The following is a 21,217-nucleotide window of genomic DNA, read 5'->3' on the forward strand; positions in this document are numbered from 1 at the left end:
CTACAGCATATGGGAGATCATGCATAAAGGATAAATGGGCCAATCTCCTGTACAGAGAAGTTAGGTAAAGGATCCAAAAATGGTTGGTAGAAATTTACTAAAATAGTAGAAGGAATAATTTCTCCCATTAAAAAAGAGAGAGAGAGAGAGAGAGAGAATTAGAGGATGGAGGAAAATTGCCAGATGACAGAGAAAAGAAGATAAAAAAATGTTTTCTTGATTGGTCTAGGTTTCTCTCTTATTGCAGAGATTAACCCATCTGCTGTACTAGGTCTTGTAGGAGAAGAAGGAAGAGAAGGTTTGGAACATTCATATGTTGGGAACCCAATAAGGGATAAGTCAACAGATAACAGAAAAATTTTAATAGAAACTGTCTAGATTTGTAGTAGATCACATATACAAATTTATCAAACAAAAATGTACTGCCCAAGAATGAAAACTAGGAATATGAGCCAGGATAAAGAATTGCCAGTGACTGAGGGAATTAAGTGTGGTGAAACATGGTCAGTATTATTCAAGTTTCTAATCAAGGAAGTCAGGCTTGCAGAGTGGAAGCCTAAAGCCAAATGACAGTAAATGAAATCTTCTTCCTTTCTTGCATTTAATGTATTTAATTTTGTATTTAACTTTGAATAGTCTATCTCTGACCCGATTCTACTCTAAAAGATGTAAATTTCCTTCGTGGCTAAGAGACATTTAATTGGAAATGCTACATTAGAAAAGACAGGAGTTTCCAAAGATAACTGAAGGAGGAACTCGTGGACAAGGGGGTTAGGTATATATGGAGTGGAAGGTTTTTTAAAAAGAGCTCCCAGATAGACACTTGAAGTGGAGTTGCTCCGTTTTGAGGTGTGAAGACTTCAGTGAATTCCTGAATCGGAGTGAAAACACAAATCACTGGAATGGAGAACAGGGAGACACTGGATGGACACAGGCTGCCTTGGAGGTTTGTTATTTAGGAGAAGAACTGAAGTCAAGTTGGATAAGAAAGGTGTTTGCAAGTGCTGATGTCACCAACAAAGGTGGGAACGTGTAGCAGGGGGTGAACATGATGAGTGATGGGTGCTGTGGGAAGAATGAGCACAGCAGTTTCACAAACTACAGATATGTAGAGAACATGAGAACACAAGATCTGTGATGATAAACCTGTGATTTTTGTGGTACTGGTGTGCGTTGCTGTCAGTGTAAACTTACATGGCTGAGTGAGTGGGAGCTTACCTTCTCTGCCTTTTTTTGAACATTCATTAACTGTAAATTCTAACCCAGACAACAGCAAGTGAGGCGCAGTCCTGGCTCACAAAGCACTCACAATATAGTGGGACTGAAAATATTTCAATGCAATAAGTATAGAGAGGGAGAAACATGGCTGCAGAGGTGTGCATTTGTACAGAGAAAGTTGCTTATCCAGCCATTTGGAGGGATGAGAAAAGTCTTTCTAGATGAGAAATATAGATTGGCTATCATAAAGAGTTGGATGGAGGTAGAAGAAGCAGAACATATAAAAGACCACAGGAAAAAAAAAGAATATCTTTAGGGGCATACATGTATTCCAGTATGAGTAGAGAAAAGAGAAAGCAGGGAGGGAAAAAAGAGAGAGTGTGTGTATGTTAGTTGCATTAGTCTTTCAGAAAACGGGCACTGATTATCTATAATCACAATAGTGCCTATGCAAAAATATATTTTGGAAACATTATTTAATCATGAGGAATGGCTTGGAGACTAGAACTGCAGACTAGGAGACCAGTTGGGAGGTCTTCGGATAAATGGATCTAGAGCCTGGAAAGCAAGGTAAATGGCAATGTAGATTTGGGAGATATTATCACGTGCAAGCTAAGCGAAGCCAAGGTAGTAGACAAGATTTGCCAGAGAGGAAAGTGAGAAGAAGATGGCTACAGACCATTAGGAAACACAAACAGTAAAGCCTTCTGAAGGGGAGAGATGACTTTAATGAAAGCTGGATCAGGCCAGGGTACAAGAGAAGAACCAGTGGAAGGTAGGAAATCAAAACCAAAAGTGGCCTTTCATGGAAGAGTGATTTTTAAAGGAAAGAAGAGAGACAAAATAGTAGTTAATAGGAGAATTTACCAGAATAAGATATCTTTATTACAGCTGTTGGTTTTTTTTTTTGTTTGTTTGTTTTCAGTTATGGTTTTTTTCCCCCATTTATTTATTTTATTGCATTTTAGGTTTTGGGGTACATGTGAAGAACATGCAAGATTGTTGCATAGGTATACACGTGGCAGTGTGATTTGCTGCCTTCCTCCCCATCACCTACATCTGGCATTTCTCCCCTTGCTATCTCTCCCCAGCTCCCACCCGCACCGTCCCTCCCCTATTTCCCCCCAAATGACCCCAGTGTGTGGTGCTCCCCTCCCTGTGTCCATGTGTTCTCATTGTTCAACACCCGCCTATGAGCGAAAACATGCGGTGTTTGATCTTCTGCTCTTCTGTCAGTTTGCTGAGAATGATGGTTTCCAGGTTCATCCATGTCCCTACAAAGGACCCAAACTCATCGTTTTTGATGGCTGCATAATATTCCATGGTGTATATGTGCCACATTTTCCCTGTCCAGTTTGTTTCTGTTCTTGTTTTTGTTTTTGAGACGGAATTTCACTCTTGTGGTCCAGGCTGGAGTGCAATGGCACAATCTTGGCTCACCACAACCTCCACTTCCTGGGTTCAAGCAATCCTCCTGCCTCAGCCTCCCGAGTAGCTGGGACTACAGGCACACGCCACCACACCCAGCTAATGTTTGTATTTTTATTAAAGACAGAGTTTCACCATGTTGACAAGGATGGTCTGGATCTCTTGACCTCATGATCCACCCGCCTCGGCCTCCCAAAGTGCTGGGATTATAGGCTTGAGCCACTGCACCCAGCTTTACAGCTGTTGTTAATTTTTTGCATATCTTCAGGTTAAAAATATTTGAACGTACGTTGATAAAGATCCAGGATATTAGGAGAAGCTGAAGATAAAGAAAGAATAATTGATGAAACAAAATCTCTGAAGTGGTAGGAAAGAAAGATAATTCAGAGAATAGGTGGGGAAATTAATCTTGATGATATAGCTGTATACATTCATATCCACACGTAAATACATGTATATACATGCATATGTACATGTATACACATATGAATGCATGCATGTAAGTATGGGTATGTATGTTTGTGTGTATATGGTTGTTTTTAAAAGAATCTAATAAGTTAAATATTCATGCGGGAAGCACTTGGTTCATTTCCTAGCACCTCTAAAAAATAACTCAAGAAAATTTTCTTAAATAAAGTTAAATGTGTTCCAGCTATGACAAAGGAAATATTGGAAAATAGAAGATATATTGTCACCCCTTTCTCTGAGACTGGAGGAAATGAGGGGAGGATGGATACAGAGATAAATAAATTTACAGAAAGAGAATAATGTGAGGAATATGCTCATGATAGTCCTGAAATGTCAGTTACAAAAGAGAAACATTCAGTGGAGAGAGAAAAACAGAATTTGAGTAGTGATAAAAGTCGTACACTCATTGTGAGAATAGTTTAATAGGACTGAGGGGGAATCATGTGTCCTAATATGTACTAAAGACTACTTATGTGATTGTGTCATTTTCTTCACCTCCTGACTATGTAAGCTGAGGGTAACACTAGTTAGATTTAGTTGAAGTCTGAGAATTCACAGAGAGAATGCAGCAGAAACCAATGGGGACTGAAAGGTAATGATCCTGGCAGAAGTGGTAGACATCTAGAGTACCTAGGGAAGAAAGCTCAAAAAGTTCTTACATCAGTGGTTCACAAACTTCAGCATGAATCAGAATCACCTAGAGCTTGCTAAAACACAGATTGTTTTCTCAACTCTAGTTTTTCTCATGTAGTAGGTTTGCGGTAGGGCCGAAGAATTTGCAAGTTCCCTGATGATGATAGGGAGCTCAAGCTTCAGAAGCATTGTTCTATACCTTCCTTTCTTCTCTGGATGACAGCGCCACATTTCACAGCCACAATGCTGACTCAGGAGTCACACGCAATTTAATAAGCCTTCCATAGAGAAAATTTAGCTTAATATACTAAGAGAACAATTATGCTCATTTTTAAAATTAGAAAATTGTACTGGGCACAGTGGCTCATGCCTGTAATCCCAGCACTTTGAGAGGCTGAAGCAGCTGGATCACGAGGTCAGGAGTTTGAGACCAGCCTGGCCAAGATGGTGAAACCCTGTATTTCTACTAAAAATACAAAAATTAACCATTTGGTGGCAGGCACCTGTAATCCCAGCTACTCGGGAGGCTGGGATTGCTTGAACCTGGTAGGCGGAGGTTGCAGTGAGCCAAGATGGTGCCACTGCGCTCTAGCCTGAACAACAAAGCAAGACTCCATCGGAAAAAAAAAAAAAAAAAAAAATTAGAAAATTGTTACTCAGAGAAGACAGTGACTTGTCCAACATCATCCTGCCAGTAGTTGATAGAGCAGACCTCTGACCCAGGTTTTTTCATATCCTCTCCTGTGTTATTTCTAAATGCCATAGCTACCTTAACTGCCCTCACAGTTTACAGAGCATCTGTGCCTAAAGGAAAAGGGATGTAGGGTTAGCAGTGCCCACCACCCTCAACCCTACTCTTTCACATAATTTGCTAAGCAAGGGCAATTGCTCTTACTGTAGGACTGCAGTCCTCTCTGCCAGGGCCTGGGGCTTTTGCAGAGCTCATTACAGTTCACCTGTCCAAAGAGGTTGTAGAGCTTGATTTTGATGTTCTACCTATCCCTGCTCTTTTCAGGACCTATGACACTATGCTGAGTCTTGCAATGTTTTTAAGCCCTGTCATTTCCTTAAATTCTTAAAGCTATGTGGAGAGCTTCTGAATAAGAACACAGAGCCTGTCTGTGGGCAGGTCCTGTAACTGAGCAGAGTGTATGTGTGATTATTTGCAGAGAATATGAATGTGTGCAGAGCCTGTGTGTGATTATCTGTAGAGATATGCCCCTGTGAAGAGGCCACTAACTGTCATAGGGTCTGTAAATATATGTAGACCTTGTGGTTGTTTGCAAGCTTTTATGGACATTCTGCTAATATGTTTTAAAAAAAGTCTGAACCTGTTTTTCCCCCATGGCACAGGTGAGGGTCCTGCATAAAATCATGGCCCTTTTACCTGCTAACAGCATACCTGCTATGAACAACTCTGACACTCGCATAGCAGGCTGCTTCCTCACTGGCATCCCTGGGCTGGAGCACCTACACATCTGGCTATCCATCCCCTTCTGCATCATGTACATAGCCACCCTGGCAGGCAATGGCATCCTAATTTGTGTCATCCTCTCCCAAGCAATACTGCATGAGCCCATGTACATATTCTTATCTATGCTAGCCAGTGCTGATGTCTTGCTCTCTACTGTCACCGTGCCTAAGGTCCTGGCCAATTTCTGGCTAGGATATAGCCACATTTCCTTTGATGGCTGCCTCACTCAGATGTTCTTCATTCACTTCCTCTTTGTGGCCGACTCTGCTGTCCTGCTGGCCATGGCCTTTGACCGCTATGTGGCCATCTGCTCCCCTCTGCAATATGTCATGATCCTCACAAACGAGGTCATTGGGAAGATCGTCGCTGCCGCCCTGAGCCGCAGCTTCGTCATCATGTTTCCATCCATCTTTCTCCTCAAGCGCCTGCACTATTGCCGGATCAATATCATTGCACACACATTTTGTGAGCACATGGGCATTGCCCATCTGTCCTGTTCTGATATCTCCATCAATGTCTGGTACGGGATGGCAGCTGCTCTTCTCTCCACAGGCCTGGACATCATCCTTATTACTGTTTCCTACATCCACATCATCCAAGCAGTCTTCCGCCTCCCTTCTAAAGATGCCCGCTCCAAGGCCCTGCGTACCTGTGGATCCCACATCTGTGTCATCCTACTCTTCTATATCCCTGCCCTCTTTTCTGTCTTTGCTTACAGGTTTGGTGGGAGACACATCCCACGCTATGTTCATATCCTCCTGGCCAACCTCTACGTTGTCATTCCTCCTATGTTCAATCCCATTATTTATGGAGTGAGAACCAAGCAAATACTGGAAGGGGCTAAGCAAATGTTTTCAAATCTTGCCAAAGGATCTAAATAAATGCTTTCAACTTAGTCTCAACTTAATCCTTTTCTATACCTATCAGTTGTCATGTATTTAGCACATTCTCATCTCTACATCTTCCAATTATCCCTGTGTTATTCTCACCAATCTCCCAATTTATTTAAATATGTCATCTACTCAAACCCACCTCTGATTTTTTTTATCAGAAATCTTCAGTAAAATCCATCTCATCCTCTTACTCTTACTATTAAAATGCAATCTGATTTCCCATCACCTCAAGAAAAACTAGCTAATTAGGGGAAATGTAAGAATCTAATTTACCATCTAAGTGAGACTTTTCTCTAACTGCTTGCACTGGCTTCCTAATGTATTCTTAATTGCTTGTATATACTTTTGACATTTGCCATTCAACATCTTTCTCGTGATGAGAACCCTGGAGAACTGTCACATCAAAGGAGTTATAGTCTCATGGGATGATATTTTTCTTACCAGTTGCACAAATTCAAGATCATAGACACATATATACCCATGTTCAGAGATACTAATATAGCAGCAGCATAAATAGATGGACATATCCATTTATCAACTTTTATCAAATAATTCTGAACTAACCATTACCTGTTCTGGATAAAGTTTTCCCTGAAATGTAGGCAACCATATAGGATTCTTTTCCGTCCATATATGCTTTGTATTTAAAAGTTATATTCATCATTATAATTAGAAATAAAAATACCACTCATATATAATACCTATGGATTTATGCATTATTTAATAAATAGTTAAGGGAATATAAGCATCTATATGTTATTTAATAACTTGCTCAATAATATCTGCTAACATCAGGAATTAGCCTAGGGTGATGTTCTCTGAGGTTGAGAAGAGCAATTCAACCTGAATTGTAGCCCAAAACCAAACTATCCTTGAAAATGTAGTTCATCTCCCAACCCTGCCCACTCCTATACTCAGTCCACAGTGAAAGAGCCATCATTTGAGATTCTACCCCACTTTTCATCTAAATCACCGTTTTGTTGGGTCATGAGTATATTCCTTCTTGTTTTATTAGAAATCTCATGTTTGTGGCCAGGCGCGATGGCTCATGCCTATAATCCCAGCACTTCGGGAGGCAGAAGCGGGTGAATCACAGTCAGGAATTCGAAACCAGCCTGACCAACATGGTGAAACCACTTCTCTACAAAGTAGCCGGGCATGATGGTGTGTACCTGTAATCCCAGCTACTCAGGAAGCTGAGGCCGGAAACTCGCTTGAACCCGGGAGGCAGAGGTTGCAGTAAGCTGAGGCCACTGCACTCCAGCCTGGGCAACAGAGCAAAACTCCGTCCCCCACAAAAAAAAGAAATCTCATGTTTGTGTCTTAACTCCCTGTCTAGACTGTACATTTTCTGAGAAAGACAAAATTATTTTGAAGGTGTTTTATCATATTGCCCAAAAGCAGGAGAACCCTCCCATAGCAAATATGTAATATGTGTATATGTGTATAAAATTCTTCTTTAAAAATATTTAACATGACTTTTCCACTATAGATTCATTCTTCTTTGCAGGAGTTCCTCCTGGGAGACACTGGGACTCAATGTCATGTAGAGGAGGGAATTGTGCTAGGTGCCAGGAGACATGGATTTAAAAGTTAGGTGTACCACTTGTTCAATAAGCTTGGGAGTTTGCATAATAGCAATGAACTTAATTTTCTGCTCATCTTTGAAGAAGATGAGCAATCAATGTTCAGTTCATTTCCACCTTATTCTTTCAACATAGCTCTCTGCATCCTCAAGACAATGATAATAAAAATTAGAGAGAGGAGTCATTAGCATCCTTATGATATGGAAGAGAAAACTGTAAGAAGTTGTGATCAAGTTTTGAGTTCTAGATCTTTGTTGAAATTGATTTTGTTGGAAATGACTGTTCCATTTACCAAATGTGTAAGTCTGGGCAAGTTACTTTACTTCTCTCTCACCTTTTTTTTTTTTTTTTTTTTTTGATACAGAGCCTCGCTTTGTTGCCTGCACTTGAATACAGTGGCTTGATGTTAGCTCACTGCAACCTCCACCTCCCAGGTTAAAGCAATTCTTGTGCTTCAGCCTCCTCAGTAGCTGGTACTACAGGCATACATCACCACACCTGGCTAATACACATGTTTTTAGTAGAGATGGGGTTTCGCCATGTTGCCCAGGATGGTCTGGAGCTCCTGACTTTAGACAATCCGCCCACTTCAGCATCCCAAAGGGCTGAGGTTACAGGCCTGAGCTCTTGCGCCCAGCAACTTTCTCAGCTTTAAAAGTGAAATAATAATAACTTTCTCTGAATGATTTAATGAGAAATAAATATATATCTATCTTATAACAGTCTTTTACATATAAATAAATGTTCTACAAATGATAGCTTTATTTGTATTATTTCAATTATTATTAATGAATGGCTCATTTAACACTCATAGTGGTTGTCCTGAGACCTAAGCCGATTGTGTATCACACTACAACTTTGTTTCTACAAGGAGGAATAGGAAAAAGAAAACAAGAATAAAGCAGGAAAATATTTTAATCTAATACTTACAATAACTAAATTAAATCAAATGTAATTTTAACAAGTCAAAATTAAATGTATTTTTAAAAGAATTATAGAGATTTCTTTAAATACAACTATGCCACTGAAGACACATAAACTTGACTGCCGTTTTACAGACACACCAAGCTGATTTCCATCTCAGGCCTTTATGCTTGTTATTCCCATTTCCTGAAACATCCTTTTCCTACACTTTTACATGACTCATTTCCGCCTTTCCTTCATTTCTCTGTTTATATGTCTCTTCCACAGGAATTTCTCTATGATCTTCTAATAAGAAATACACCTCCCTTTCTTTCATGAGAAAAAACAAAGTCATAAGCAAAGAGACAAAAGTCAATGACAAACTGAAATCTTTTTAAGTTATAGGTAAAATGCTTGCTTTTCCTAATACATAAAAGTTCCTCAAAATGTAGAGGGAAAAGATTATCAAAAGTCTGATGAACATAAAGAACAGATGCATAGTTGGAATATGCTTTGCTTACTATTAATAAGAGAAAACACAATAAAAACTACACCAAGATACCATTTCTCACCTGTCAGATGAGTAAAAGTTAAAAGGATTAACCCTGTGTTGGCCATAATGTTAGAAAACAGAGCCTCTCATACTTTCTTTATGGAAATACCATACAATAGAATTAATGTAGAATTGTGAAACATCTAACAAAATGTATATGAATTTATTTATTTATTTATTTATTTTTATTTTATTTATTTAATTTTTTTTTTGAGACAGAGTTTCGCTCTTGTTACCCAGGCTGGAGTGCAATGGCGCGATCTCAGCTCACCGCAGTCTCCGCCTTCTGGGTTCAGGCAATTCTCCTGCCTGAGCCTCCTGAGTAGCTGGGATTACAGGCACGCACCACCATGCCCAGTTAATTTTTTGTAGTTTTAGTAGAGACGGGGTTTCACCATCTTGACCAGGATGGTCTCGATCTCTTGACCTCGTAATCCACCCGCCTCGGCCTCCCAAAGTACTGGGATTACAGGCGTGAGACACCGCGCCCGGCGTATATGAATTTATTATTTGATCCAGAAATCACATTTATAGCAGTTACATTTCGTATACGCCTCCTTACATACAAAATTATGGCATAAAAAGTTCATCATTATGACAAAATTTTTGTAACACAAAAGTTTTTGAAACAACCTAGAGTCTGAAATTCCTAGATTTCAAATCCACACCCTTATGCTTACTAAAGTATAAAAACTTACTAACTTTTACCAAGTTACACAAAGGCATTATAATCACACAGACAGGTTAGAGACTGCAGTCACTGTATTCAGTACATACTTCCTAACTGTTTGTCACCGGGCAATTTGGTAATTATCCTCTTTAACCCTGTTACCTTCTCTGTAAAAAAGAGTAACAATAACTGCTTCAGGGGTTGTTTTGTTTATTAATGAGATTAGCTAGATATAAGAAAATAAATAACTGGCATATTAGTAGATACTTGATTGCTATTAAAAATTTAACTATCACAAAATAGCTAGAATATATTTTTATTTCAAGTATATTTATGTGCACCTCTGGTAGAGCTATATGTTCACCAGCTGAATGCCTAAAAAACACAGCATCTTAACAAAAGAACAATAGATTTGTAAAAAGTGGCAAAAAAAGTTTTAGGCTTCTAAGGGTAGCAGACTGTAGGAAAGTAAAAATGTGGTGGAAACTAATAGAGGATAAGGGTTGATTAGCAAGGTTTGTGTAGGCTCTTTCTCAATGCCATATTGTCTCCGGTGATAGATTGTTATGCCCTTTGTGGTAATAATGGAGAGGTATGAGTCAAGGGTAGGGGTCATCTTCACAAGAGGAATTTGTGTTTAGCTTTTGGGCAGATAGGAAGAGGGCAGAGAGCTCATCCTGTGTCTTCTTTTTCTCAATTGCTGGGATTACAGGTGTGAACCACTGTGCCCATCCAGCTAAATTTTGATTAAGTACTTTTTAAAACTATTTGATTTGTGCTAAGGTCTGCTGTCTGTATCCTTCCCCAAATTTATGCCTTACAGTTACCCAAATTGCATGTTAAAATCCTGCCCTTCAAGGTGATAGGATTAAGAAGTGGGCCTTTTGGGAAGCAAAGATCATGAAGGCAGAGCCCTGCTAAATGGGATTATTATGCTTATAGTTGTAGAGAGCTTGTTCTTCCCTTCCACTTTTTGAGATAACAGTGAGAAAATGATGTCTATGAGGATTAGGCCATCACCAGGCAGATGGGCAAGTACCTTGATCTTGGACTTCTCAGTCTCTAAAACTATGAGAAATAAATTTCTGTTGTTTATACACTACCCAGCTTATGATATTTTGTTATAGCAGCCAGAATGGACTAAGGCATTTTGTCTCTCTGAGAAGCTGAATATAAGAACAAAGGAAAGCAAATCCTCCACTGGAGATGTTATGCTTTTTATGGTCTGATTTTGGGGGAATTATGCTATTTTGGGTTTAAAATGACAGTAAGCCAAGAAAAATGATCTAATTGTCCATACGAGAGGCACAAAGATCTTTAATTTTTTTTAATTTCAGCTTTTATTTTAGATGCAGGGGGTACATGTGCAAGGCTGTTTCATGGGTAGATGCACCAGGTAGTGACCATAGTACCCAACAGAAGATTCTTAACCCATGAGCCTTCTCACTTCCTCCCTGTCTAGTAGTTGGCAATGTCTATTGTTCCCATGTTTATGTCCATGTATGCTCAATATTTGGCTCCACTTATAAAGGAGAACATGTGGTATTTGGTTCTCTGTTTCTTCATTAATAAATTTAGGATTATGGCCTCCAGCTCCATTCATGTTGTTGCATTCATGTTCTTTTTTATTGTTGCTCAGTATTCCATAGTGTATATGCACCACATTTTCTTTATCCAATGAGTCATTGATGTGTTTGATTGATTCCATGTGTTTGCTATTGTGAATAGCACTGCAACAAACTTATGAGTGCAAGTGTCTTTTTGGTAGAATAATTTATTTTCTTAGGTAAATACCCAGTAATGGGATTTCTGGGTCAAATGGCAGCTCTATTTTAAGTTCTTGGAGAAATGACCAAACTGCTTTTCACAGTAGCTGAATTAAAACAATGCATAAGGGTTCCTGTTTCTCTGCAGCCTTGCCACCATCTATTGTTTTTTGACTTTAGTAATAGCTAGTCTGACTGGTGTGAGATGGCATCTCATTTTGGTTTTGATTTGTATTTCTGTGATGATTATGATCATGAGCATTTTTTCATATGCTTGTTTCATATGCCATGTATGTCTTCTTTTGAGAAGTGTCTGTTGATGGCCTTTGCTCATTTTCTAATGGGGTTATTTAGTTTTTGCTTGTTAACTTAAGTTCCATCTAAATTCTGGATATTAGAATTTTGTCAGATTCATAGTTTATGAATATTTTCTGCTATTCCGTATGTTATGTTTACTCTGTTGATTTTTTTTTTGCTGTTCCAAAGAAGAGCTTTAATTTTTAATGATTATGGAAACAAGAAAGAATGAATAAGGAAGATTGCCATCCACAATAGTATCTCATTTGATAGGGGACTCAGTTTGTCTTATGTCAAAAAGATGGAATTTGGTCTCAGTATTGTGTTTGGGGTAAATGTAAAAGTAGAAATAAAGTTTCTTTTAATTTCCTTTCTAATTGCTTGCTGTATCTCACCTCTGCTCCATTATCCTTTCTGTGATTTGTACATTCCCTAGACAGCTGGTGCCCATCTTCTTATGAATCTTTTTCAATGACCTCTTTTCATTTTTCCACTCTCAGTTATCAGGCTAATTGGGGGATTACCTGTCATACCTATGAAAGTACTAAAGGGGGTTCTATATAAGAAACATAGAAAGGAAATTGTGTGTGTGTGTGTGTGTGTGTGTGTGTGTGTGTGTGTGTGTGTAGGTTGAGAAAGTCCTTTCCTTAGTGTGTAAAAGATCTTGAGAACACTGCAGATCCCACATGATCTCCATGGAAGAAGCTGCCCACAAAATCCAGGTACGTCTTAGGTTGGAAGGAATAGTAGCAGGAAATAATTTCTGATGGGAAAACTGCATATTCCCAAGCACTCTTGTCACTTACCCATCCCAGTAATAACTTAGAATCTTTCTTTTGCCCCATTATTCACATATTAAGACAAGTCTTTCTTCGCAGTCTTGCTATTTTAAATGAAAGAACAAACCAGATTAGAAACTTCTGAAATCCTATATATATAAAAAATTGTACCAAGATTGAAATCTTTCAGGACTCCCTGAAGAAAGAATGCAGCTGTGGGATCAGAAGGATGTGAAATGGTAAGAAAGGCAATAGAACAAATGGATGACATTCAGTTTATAAGAGCTTCTTCCTATTGTCTCAGACACAGTGGGGTTATTATTGGATCTTTTACCCTCTGGGAGAAGTGAGTGTTCTTTCTAAGGCTTCAATCAAAAAAATCTAATTTTAAGCCCACCTCATTTACACTATTGTAAATGCATATAAGCAATGGAACAAAATAGTGAATGAACACTGACATCTGTATCCCTTGCATAAGAAGCTCCAGGCAGCTTTTGGGCAGTTGAAGATAGAGCAGGGAATGTCCAAGAAGTTGAAGGTTTACATGATAAAATAGAAGGTATTCTGGAAGGTAGTAGTCAGTTCTCGAAATGCTTTTAATGAAGTGGTTGGAGAATCGAATTCTGTCTGATTCTAGAGTATATAAAAGAAGTAGTTAATATGCTGACTGTCATATAGACCAATGCTGTCAAAATGCCCTTTTGACATTATTATGGATCTTGCACCAGAATGAAAATCAGCCCACTACTTTCTCACTAAAAATGTCTTGCTAACAAAAAACAAAACCAAATGAAAAAAATTACTTGAATTAAATATAGTTTTCTTGTTGACTTACATTCAGGCACAAAGTCCTTCTTTTTTTGGCCAGCAGCTGGTCAGCAAGCCATACTCTGAGAAGCCCTGCCTTATTAAAACATCTCTCACTATTTCCCTCCTCTCTCTTTAGGAACAACTATATGGGTGAGGGAGAGAGGCTTACAGCAAAGCCAAGAATTTTAAGAAAAACTTAAGATGAAATATTGGCTGGTGATTATTCTAGCTTTCCAGATTTTTGTTCCCGTATTTAGAGCTCATCTTTAGAGCCCATTTTTACTTCCTTGGCAGAAATTGTAAAGGTTATGATGGGCACTGACTAAGGACTCCTCTTGGGACTCAGAATCAGGGAGGTAACACAATAGGGAAAAAACCTTGTGCTATGAACTTGCTGGCCCAGAAGTCAAGATTCATGTGGTCATTACAGAAAACAGCCCCTCCTGTCTTCCCTAAGCTGAATGCCAGCTTGAGGATGCAGAGAGGGCAGAGGAAAAAGTTTTAGAGACATGTGGATAGAGTGAGAAGATGAGATGATGGAAAGGAGAGCAGATTTACAGAAAAAATGTCTCCTCTCCTTGCTTCTCCTTCACTTTATATCTGACAACATCCCCAGGGACATTGCCTTCCTAAAGACATTCCTTCCTAAAGAGTATGGCAGCCTCTCTCTCTCTCTGCCTTTCCCTACAGAGTCAGGATAAAACTGTGGAACAACAGATTCATTCTAAATTTGAGCTGGCCACACACCATTTGAACAAAGTGGAGCAGAAGATGAGGAGGATGAGAAGGGGCTGAGAATTCTGGAAGCGGCTGAAGCCCAACTGGCCCAATGAGGCCAGAGCTGGATAAACTGATTTCAGAGCTGGAGCAGAGGAGTCAAGGGTCGGCACAGGCTCTGCAGCAGTTGAAATTAAATTCCTTGTTCAGTTTTCAGAGAGAAAGAAAGTGACCAAAACTTCTCCCTCAGCGTCCGCAGATTACATCCTATGGAGAGGATGAAGACATGCTTCAAGCCTTGCAGTAAACATTGCAGAGCAGACAGACATAAAGCCCCTGAGAATCAAAGCTAAATGATAATTAGTCTTGTTTTCATTACCTTAACAAAGGATCACTAAACATACTGAAAAAAAAATCCATAGTACCATGATGTCCTACAGGTAGCAATACAGTTTCATGCTGTGGGGGGGGCATTCTTGGGCTGCTACTTCATATTAACACTTCATATTAATCTCCAGCAAATGCTTAGGCCTAGGTCTTCTGATCACCACTCCACCACTACTTCTTATTCACTGCTCTCCACTTATGTACCCCGCATTCCCTCTCTATCCTCTGGCATATCTTCGTTCTCAGATATCCTAGGCAGCTTTCTTACACCTGGAACCTGTACCTCAGGGTTCAGCTCTGTCAGAACATCTGGCTGCTTCAAGGTCCAGGTCTTTCTCCTGAAGGTGAAATGAGACACAAAAACAGCCAGATTGGTTACAGCTTTGCATTTGCTTATTTGAACATGGTTTGAACAATTGGCTGCCTTTTATTGTACAACTGCCCGATGGGTTCTCCTTACCCACTGCACAGAAAAAAATCAATTCAGAGACAGTGGTATTACAGTAAAGAAAGCTTAATAGTCATAGGGCTAGCCAAACCGAAGGAGGGTAGTAATTACTCAAATCAACCTCCCCAAAAACTCAGAGGCTAAGGTTATTATGAATAATTTGGTGGGCAGGGGAATAGGGAATGGATGCTGTTGATTGACTTGGGTTGAAATCATAAGGGTGAGGAAAATGGTCCTCACGCCCTGTGTCAGTTTCTGTGTGGGGGCTCCAGAATTGGTTGAGTCATGAGTAGCAGGTTCAAGTGGAGTCAGCTGGTCTGAACACATCTCAAAAGACCAGTCTTAGGTTCTACGATAGTGATGTTATCTACAGGAGCAACTGGGGAAGTCACAAATCTTGTGACCTTTGGCCACATTACTAGAGCAGCAAGGAATCATAAAAAAGCAGGCTGGAGAACAATGGCTGGTTCTTGTGTAACTACACCTATATTTTAGCAAATTTCAAGCTCCTTCCATAATCCTAATCTTGTGGGCTTTCATTAGTCTTACAAAGATGGTTTTGGTTCTCAAGCAAGGAGAGGGTTAGTTTTGGTGAAGGACTAGTATTGTCTTTGTTTTAAAGTTAACAAAGTCAATTAGCTTGTGAGGTTAGAAGCAAGGTAAAGTCAGTTAGGTTAGATTTCTCTTATTTTTAATCCCCACCCCTACACATTGCCACCAAATTATATGGAGAGAAAACCATTTTCGCAAATCCATTTCCTTCCGTCTATACTCTATAACACCTAGTTAAGCACATTTTCCTCCATATTAAAGCAGTAGCCAGACATTTCATCTCCTCTCCCTGGGTTTAGGCATTTTTGTTACCTCCAGGCCCCTTCAAACTACTCAGTGAAATTGGATATCTCTCTCGCACAAAAAACAAAAAGTTAACTTAAAATAGATGATAGTCGTAAATGTCAGAGCTGAGCTATAAAACTCTTAGAAAAAAATATAGGAGTAAATCTTTATGACTTTAATTAAGCAGAATCTTCCCAGTTATGACTTCAAAAGCATGGAGACAAAAAAAAAAAAACAAAAAGGATTCCATCAAAGTTAAAAATGTGTGCCTCAGATGATACAATCATTTGTGTGCTTCAAATGATACAAAAAAAAAGTGTGCTTCAAATGATACAAAATAATACAAAAAATGTGTGCTTCAAATGATACAAAAATGTGTGCTTCAAATGATACAATCACTTGAAGAGAGTGCAAAGACAACTCACAGAATAAAATAAAATATTAATAGGCTATACAACCCAATCCCAGCTACTCGGGAGGCTGAGGCAGGAGAATTGCTGGAAGCCAGGAGGCAGAATTTGCAGTGAGCCGAGATTGTGCCATTGCACTCCAGACTGGGCAACAGAGCAAAAACTCCATCTCAAAAATAAATAAATAAATAAATAAATAAACCTCTCACACACAGAGACCAAAAATAAAAATCGTTCAGTGATGCTTTTTGCCTGTGTGTTAAGTTTCAGCTTCAGTAATGTGACGCACACAGCTGTTGTAAACTGTTCTGTCTTGTTCTCCAGCTTTATCTCTTGCCACACATTTTTATCATACCCATCTCAGACAACTGAAGTTTTCTTTTCCTTGAAAATCCAAGCTGAACGGTTATAATAAATACAATGGAACATATTTATTTGTATTTTAAACTGGTCAGTCTAATTGTCACTATAGATGGAATCTTAGAGAAAAACCTATGAAAGATTTTACAATGTAAAAAATGGTTACTCATCTAGTGTACTTTTCTGATTTTTCTTAGTTTCTTATTGTCTTTGAGCTTAATATAATTTATTATGTAAATTATATTGAGCTAAAAATCATGCAAGTGATTTTGCCCATGGGAATGCAAATTAATTGTCTCAAATAAACCTGTATTTGATTATTCTATTGTGGATGTTTACTTATTTTCATCACTATGTAAATTCATTGCAAGGTTTTCTAATCGCCTATATTTATGTGTGTTTTAAAATTCTCCTTTGGACTGGTTACACCACCCTGTGGATTTTCTCCTTAATTAACTAAAGAATTCTTCTGCATGTGTTTATTTTAGATGTCTATGAACCTCATTATTTTATTTATTTATTTTTAAACCATTTCTTAACAGAAATTAAGCTAAAATAAAAAAGACAAATTAGTGGATTATAGGAATGGTCTACCTTGCATCTGCACCAGATAGTGACAGTAAAGATGGAGAGAGGTAAATCAAATGAATAAAAGTTCTTCAAAAGGATAAATTAAAAGCACAAAAATTGAATGTTGGGATGAGGAAGAGGGAAGAATTTAGGAGTTCATTGTTTCTGGGGGAACTAAAAAGGCGAGTTGTACCATTCATCAAGATAAGTAATAAAGGAGAATAAACAAATTGGTCAGCAAATAAACATTAATATTACATACTGTTACTGAGAAATGAGCAGGCTTGCCTGTTGACATACATACAAGCCAATATCATGACACCTTTTGAGAAAAGCGAAGCTTAATTGCAAGTAGACTCACAAGGAGACAGAAGAAATGAATAATGAGGTATGATCTGATTGGATCTTGCAATGAGGTGATACTGGGAGGCATGATCTGATTGGATCCTGCCATGGGGTGATACAAGGGCTCAATCTGATTAGATCCTGAATTCCACCATGTGATGTCCCTTCTTTATTCAGTCCCTACTTTTTAGTTGGAGCACTTGGGTGCCACCTGTGGTTGCATGCCCGGTTTACTGGTGCATGTTCAGGTTATGTGACCTTTAGCTCAGGATGCTATGGCAACTGAAAAACAGCTCACAACTTTGACACATAAAAGTTGAACCAGGCTAGTCTGCTGAGGTTACAACATCTTGTTTTTGTTTTACCTGTGAGTTACTTACATGGACTCTGGAGCCCAAAAGAGGTCAGATCTACAGTTAATGCTAGGGCTTTGTCAGCTAGGAAAGTGGATGGGATTATCTAGAAAGGGGATTTCGAGAAAATGATATAATAAGAAACAAACAAAAAGCTATATTTAAGTGACTCATTTGATTTTCTTCAAATTGACTAGAATGTAAATACACACACAGCAAAATTCATGTTTTATTCATTGGTATTACTCCAGAGCCCTGCCAAATGCTTGCTACTTCATTATAGTTAACAATGCTGCCTATCACTAATTGATGATCTATTGTGTCTCAGGGACTGTCCTAAGTGCTCTACATATACTTACATATTTAGTCTTCACAATAACTCTACACAGTAGGTATTTTACAGATAAGGAAACCGAGGCCCAAAAGAGGTTAAGAAAATTCCACAAATCATACACATGGTAAGTAAATGAGCTAGGATTTGAATCTTGGCAAAACTGGTTCCAGAGTCTATCATATTAAATACTGTGCAACACAACATATATGATTTAATATGTGTCTGCTGAAAAGAAAGAACAAAATAAATTTTAAAAAAGAAGGAAGGAAGGAAGAAAATAGAAAATATCAAAGGAAAGATGGGGCCCGGCACAGTGGCTCACAACTGTAATCCCAGCACTTTTTGAAACTGAGGTGGGCGGATCACTTGAGTCCAGGAATCTGAGAACAGCCTGGGCAGCACAGTGAAATCTCATCGTTACAAAATAAACAGAAATTAGTGTGGCGTGGTGGTGTGTGCCTTTAGTCTCAGCTAGTTGAGAGGCTGAACTGGAAGGATTGCTTGTGCCTGAGAGTTTGTAGCTAAAGTGAGCTGAGATCACACCACTACATGCCAGCCAGGGCAACAGAGTGAGACCATCTCGGGAAAGAAAGAAAGAAAAGAGAGAGAGAGAGAGAGAGAGAGAGAGAGAGAGAGAGAGAGAGAGAGAGAAAGGAAAGGAAGGAAGGAAGGGAGAGAGAGAGAGAAGGAAAGAAAGAAGGAAAGAAAGAAGGAAAGAAGGAAAGAAAGAAGAAAGAAAGAAAGAGAAAGAAAGAAAAAGAAAGAAAGAAAGAAAGGAAGAAAGGAAGGAAGAAAGAAAGGAAGGGAAAGAAAGAAAGGAAGAAAGAAAAAGAAAGGAGGGAGGGAGGGAGGGAAGGAAGGAAGGGAAGGAAGGGGAAAGAAGGAAGGAAGGAAGGGAAGGGAGGGGAAAGAAGGAAAAATGAGAGGAAAGTAGGGAAAACAAGAAGGAAAGAAGGGTGGAAAAAAGAGAGAGAGAGGGAGGAAGGAGAAAAAAACATACATTAAGTGGGTCTGTGTTTGATGATCAGAAGCATCTGAAAACAAAATTGGTAGCTTGTTTCTACTACACCCCTAAGCCTCTGGAACAAGAAATCTTTCTCACTGAAATTTGTTTTTCTTTGGTTTTACTGAAGTTCCTCCTCTAATCAGAGGTTAACAATTTTTCTTTCAGAAAATCCAGTTAAGCCTATCCTGAATTCTCAAGCATAAACTATCCTGAGTCTTAATCTCGGCCTTGCAACATCTACTTTTTTCTTTTCCTTTCTTCCCATCAGCTCCCAACTGGTAGTAATGAATTAAGGAGGGCTTCCCATGAGAGGAGGGGAAATACTGACCACAGGAATCATCTAACGCTGCTTTCAAACAAGTTGTACTGATAAAATATACCAGGCATTTTTTTCCAGGAAGTCTACCTCCTGTGAACATATTAGAGATTTCTTGAAAGAAAATATATTAGAAGTGTATTAGAGATTTACTCACAGAAAATCTACATCCTCAGTTTATATGTATATCTTTTTTTCTCTATTTGCCTGTGAGAATGTTCTGTGACCCTTGTCATGGTCCTGTTTGTTTTCCCGCAACCTCTTTCCTATCAAATGTTAATGTCCACTTACTGCTATTAGGAAATCTTGACACCTCAACCTGTGCACTAAACAATACTTCTAGTATATAATGAGCATTTAATATATGTTATAGTAACAGGCTGGATCCCTTGATACCACCCTGAGTCTAGAACTGCAGCAGTGGGTTCTGAGCCTAGAACTGCAAGTATGCTGAGTACTCAGGGACTTGGGGCTGTTAGCAAATCTGTGCCTTCATTACCTTCAAACCTGTCCCACTGGATGCATCACATCACCCCACCAACCTCTGAATCCCACATGCTTGGTTCCCTTTTAACACTAATGTATTCTACTGTATTGGGAATACTTTTTCAATCCATTCAATACTTTTTTATTTAATTTTATTTTTTAATTGCACTTTAGGTTTTGGGGTACATGTGAAGAACATGCAAGGTAGTTGCATAGGTACACACACGGTAGTGTGATTTGTTGCCTTCCTCCCCATCACCTATATCTGGCATTTCTCCCAATGCTATCTCTCCCCAACTCCCCACCCCCCGCTGTCTCTCCCCTATTTCCCCCTGACAGACCCCAGTGTGTGATGCTCCCCTCCCTGTGTCCATGTGTTTTCAATGTTCAACACCCGCCTATGAGTGAGAACATGCGGTGTTTGATTTTCTGTTTTTGTGTCAGTTTGCTGAGAATGATCATTTCCAGGTTCATCCATGTCCCTACAAAGGACACGAACTCATCATTTTTGATGGCTGCATAATATTCCATGGTGTATATGTGCCACATTTTCCCTGTCCAGTCTATCATCGATGGGCATTTGGGTTGGTTCCAGGTCTTTGCTATTGTAAACAGTGCTGCAATGAACATTCGTGTGCATGTGTCCTTATAGTAGAATGATTTATAATCCTTTGGATATCTACCCAGTAATGGGATTGCTGGGTCAAATGGAAGTTCTATTTCTAGGTCCTTGAGGAATCGCCACACTCCATTCAATACTTGATGAACAGTTGGGTTAATTCCATTTTTTAATATGAGTAAAGCTGCTATGAACATTTGTGTACAAATCTTTGCATGGACATGATTTCATTTCTCTTGAGTAGTTTCCTACGAGTGGACTTGATGGATCATATGATAAATTTATATCTAACTTTTTGAGACCCCTTGAATTATTGCCAAGTACCTTCATTTCTTCTCAACCGTCAGAATGCCCAGTCTCCCTGTTCAAGATGAGAAATTAGAGAGAAAATAAAAACTGCCTTGGTTAGCAAACAAACAACAACAAAAAAAAAAAAAAACCTCCTCACACCGAGAAACAGCCTTTTATTCTGTTTTTTGGGCTTTGTTTTCTTTTTGTTTTGAGACTGGTTATTGCTGTGTCACAGAGGCTGGAGTGCAGTAGCAGGATCA

The 21,217-nt window shown here is 39.0% G+C and overlaps 1 protein-coding gene across 1 annotated transcript; it reads left to right on the top strand.

The window, feature by feature from the left end:
- Positions 1–5,091: 5,091 nt before the first annotated feature.
- LOC116525324 (olfactory receptor 52B6) lies at positions 5,092–6,102 on the top strand. Its single transcript, XM_032241126.1, has one exon. The coding sequence runs from the start codon at positions 5,092–5,094 to the stop codon at positions 6,100–6,102; it is 1,011 nt and encodes a 336-aa protein (XP_032097017.1).
- The last annotated feature ends 15,115 nt before the right edge of the window (positions 6,103–21,217 follow it).

Source organism: Sapajus apella, unplaced genomic scaffold, assembly GCF_009761245.1.
Source record: "Sapajus apella isolate SASKATOON/1434 unplaced genomic scaffold, GSC_monkey_1.0 scaffold47, whole genome shotgun sequence".
Lineage (NCBI taxonomy): Eukaryota > Metazoa > Chordata > Mammalia > Primates > Cebidae > Sapajus > Sapajus apella.

Excerpts from the sequence above, each read along its gene's own strand:
- LOC116525324 (XM_032241126.1), top strand. The coding sequence starts at position 5,092 with ATGGCACAGGTGAGGGTCCTGCATAAAATCATGGCCCTTTTACCTGCT.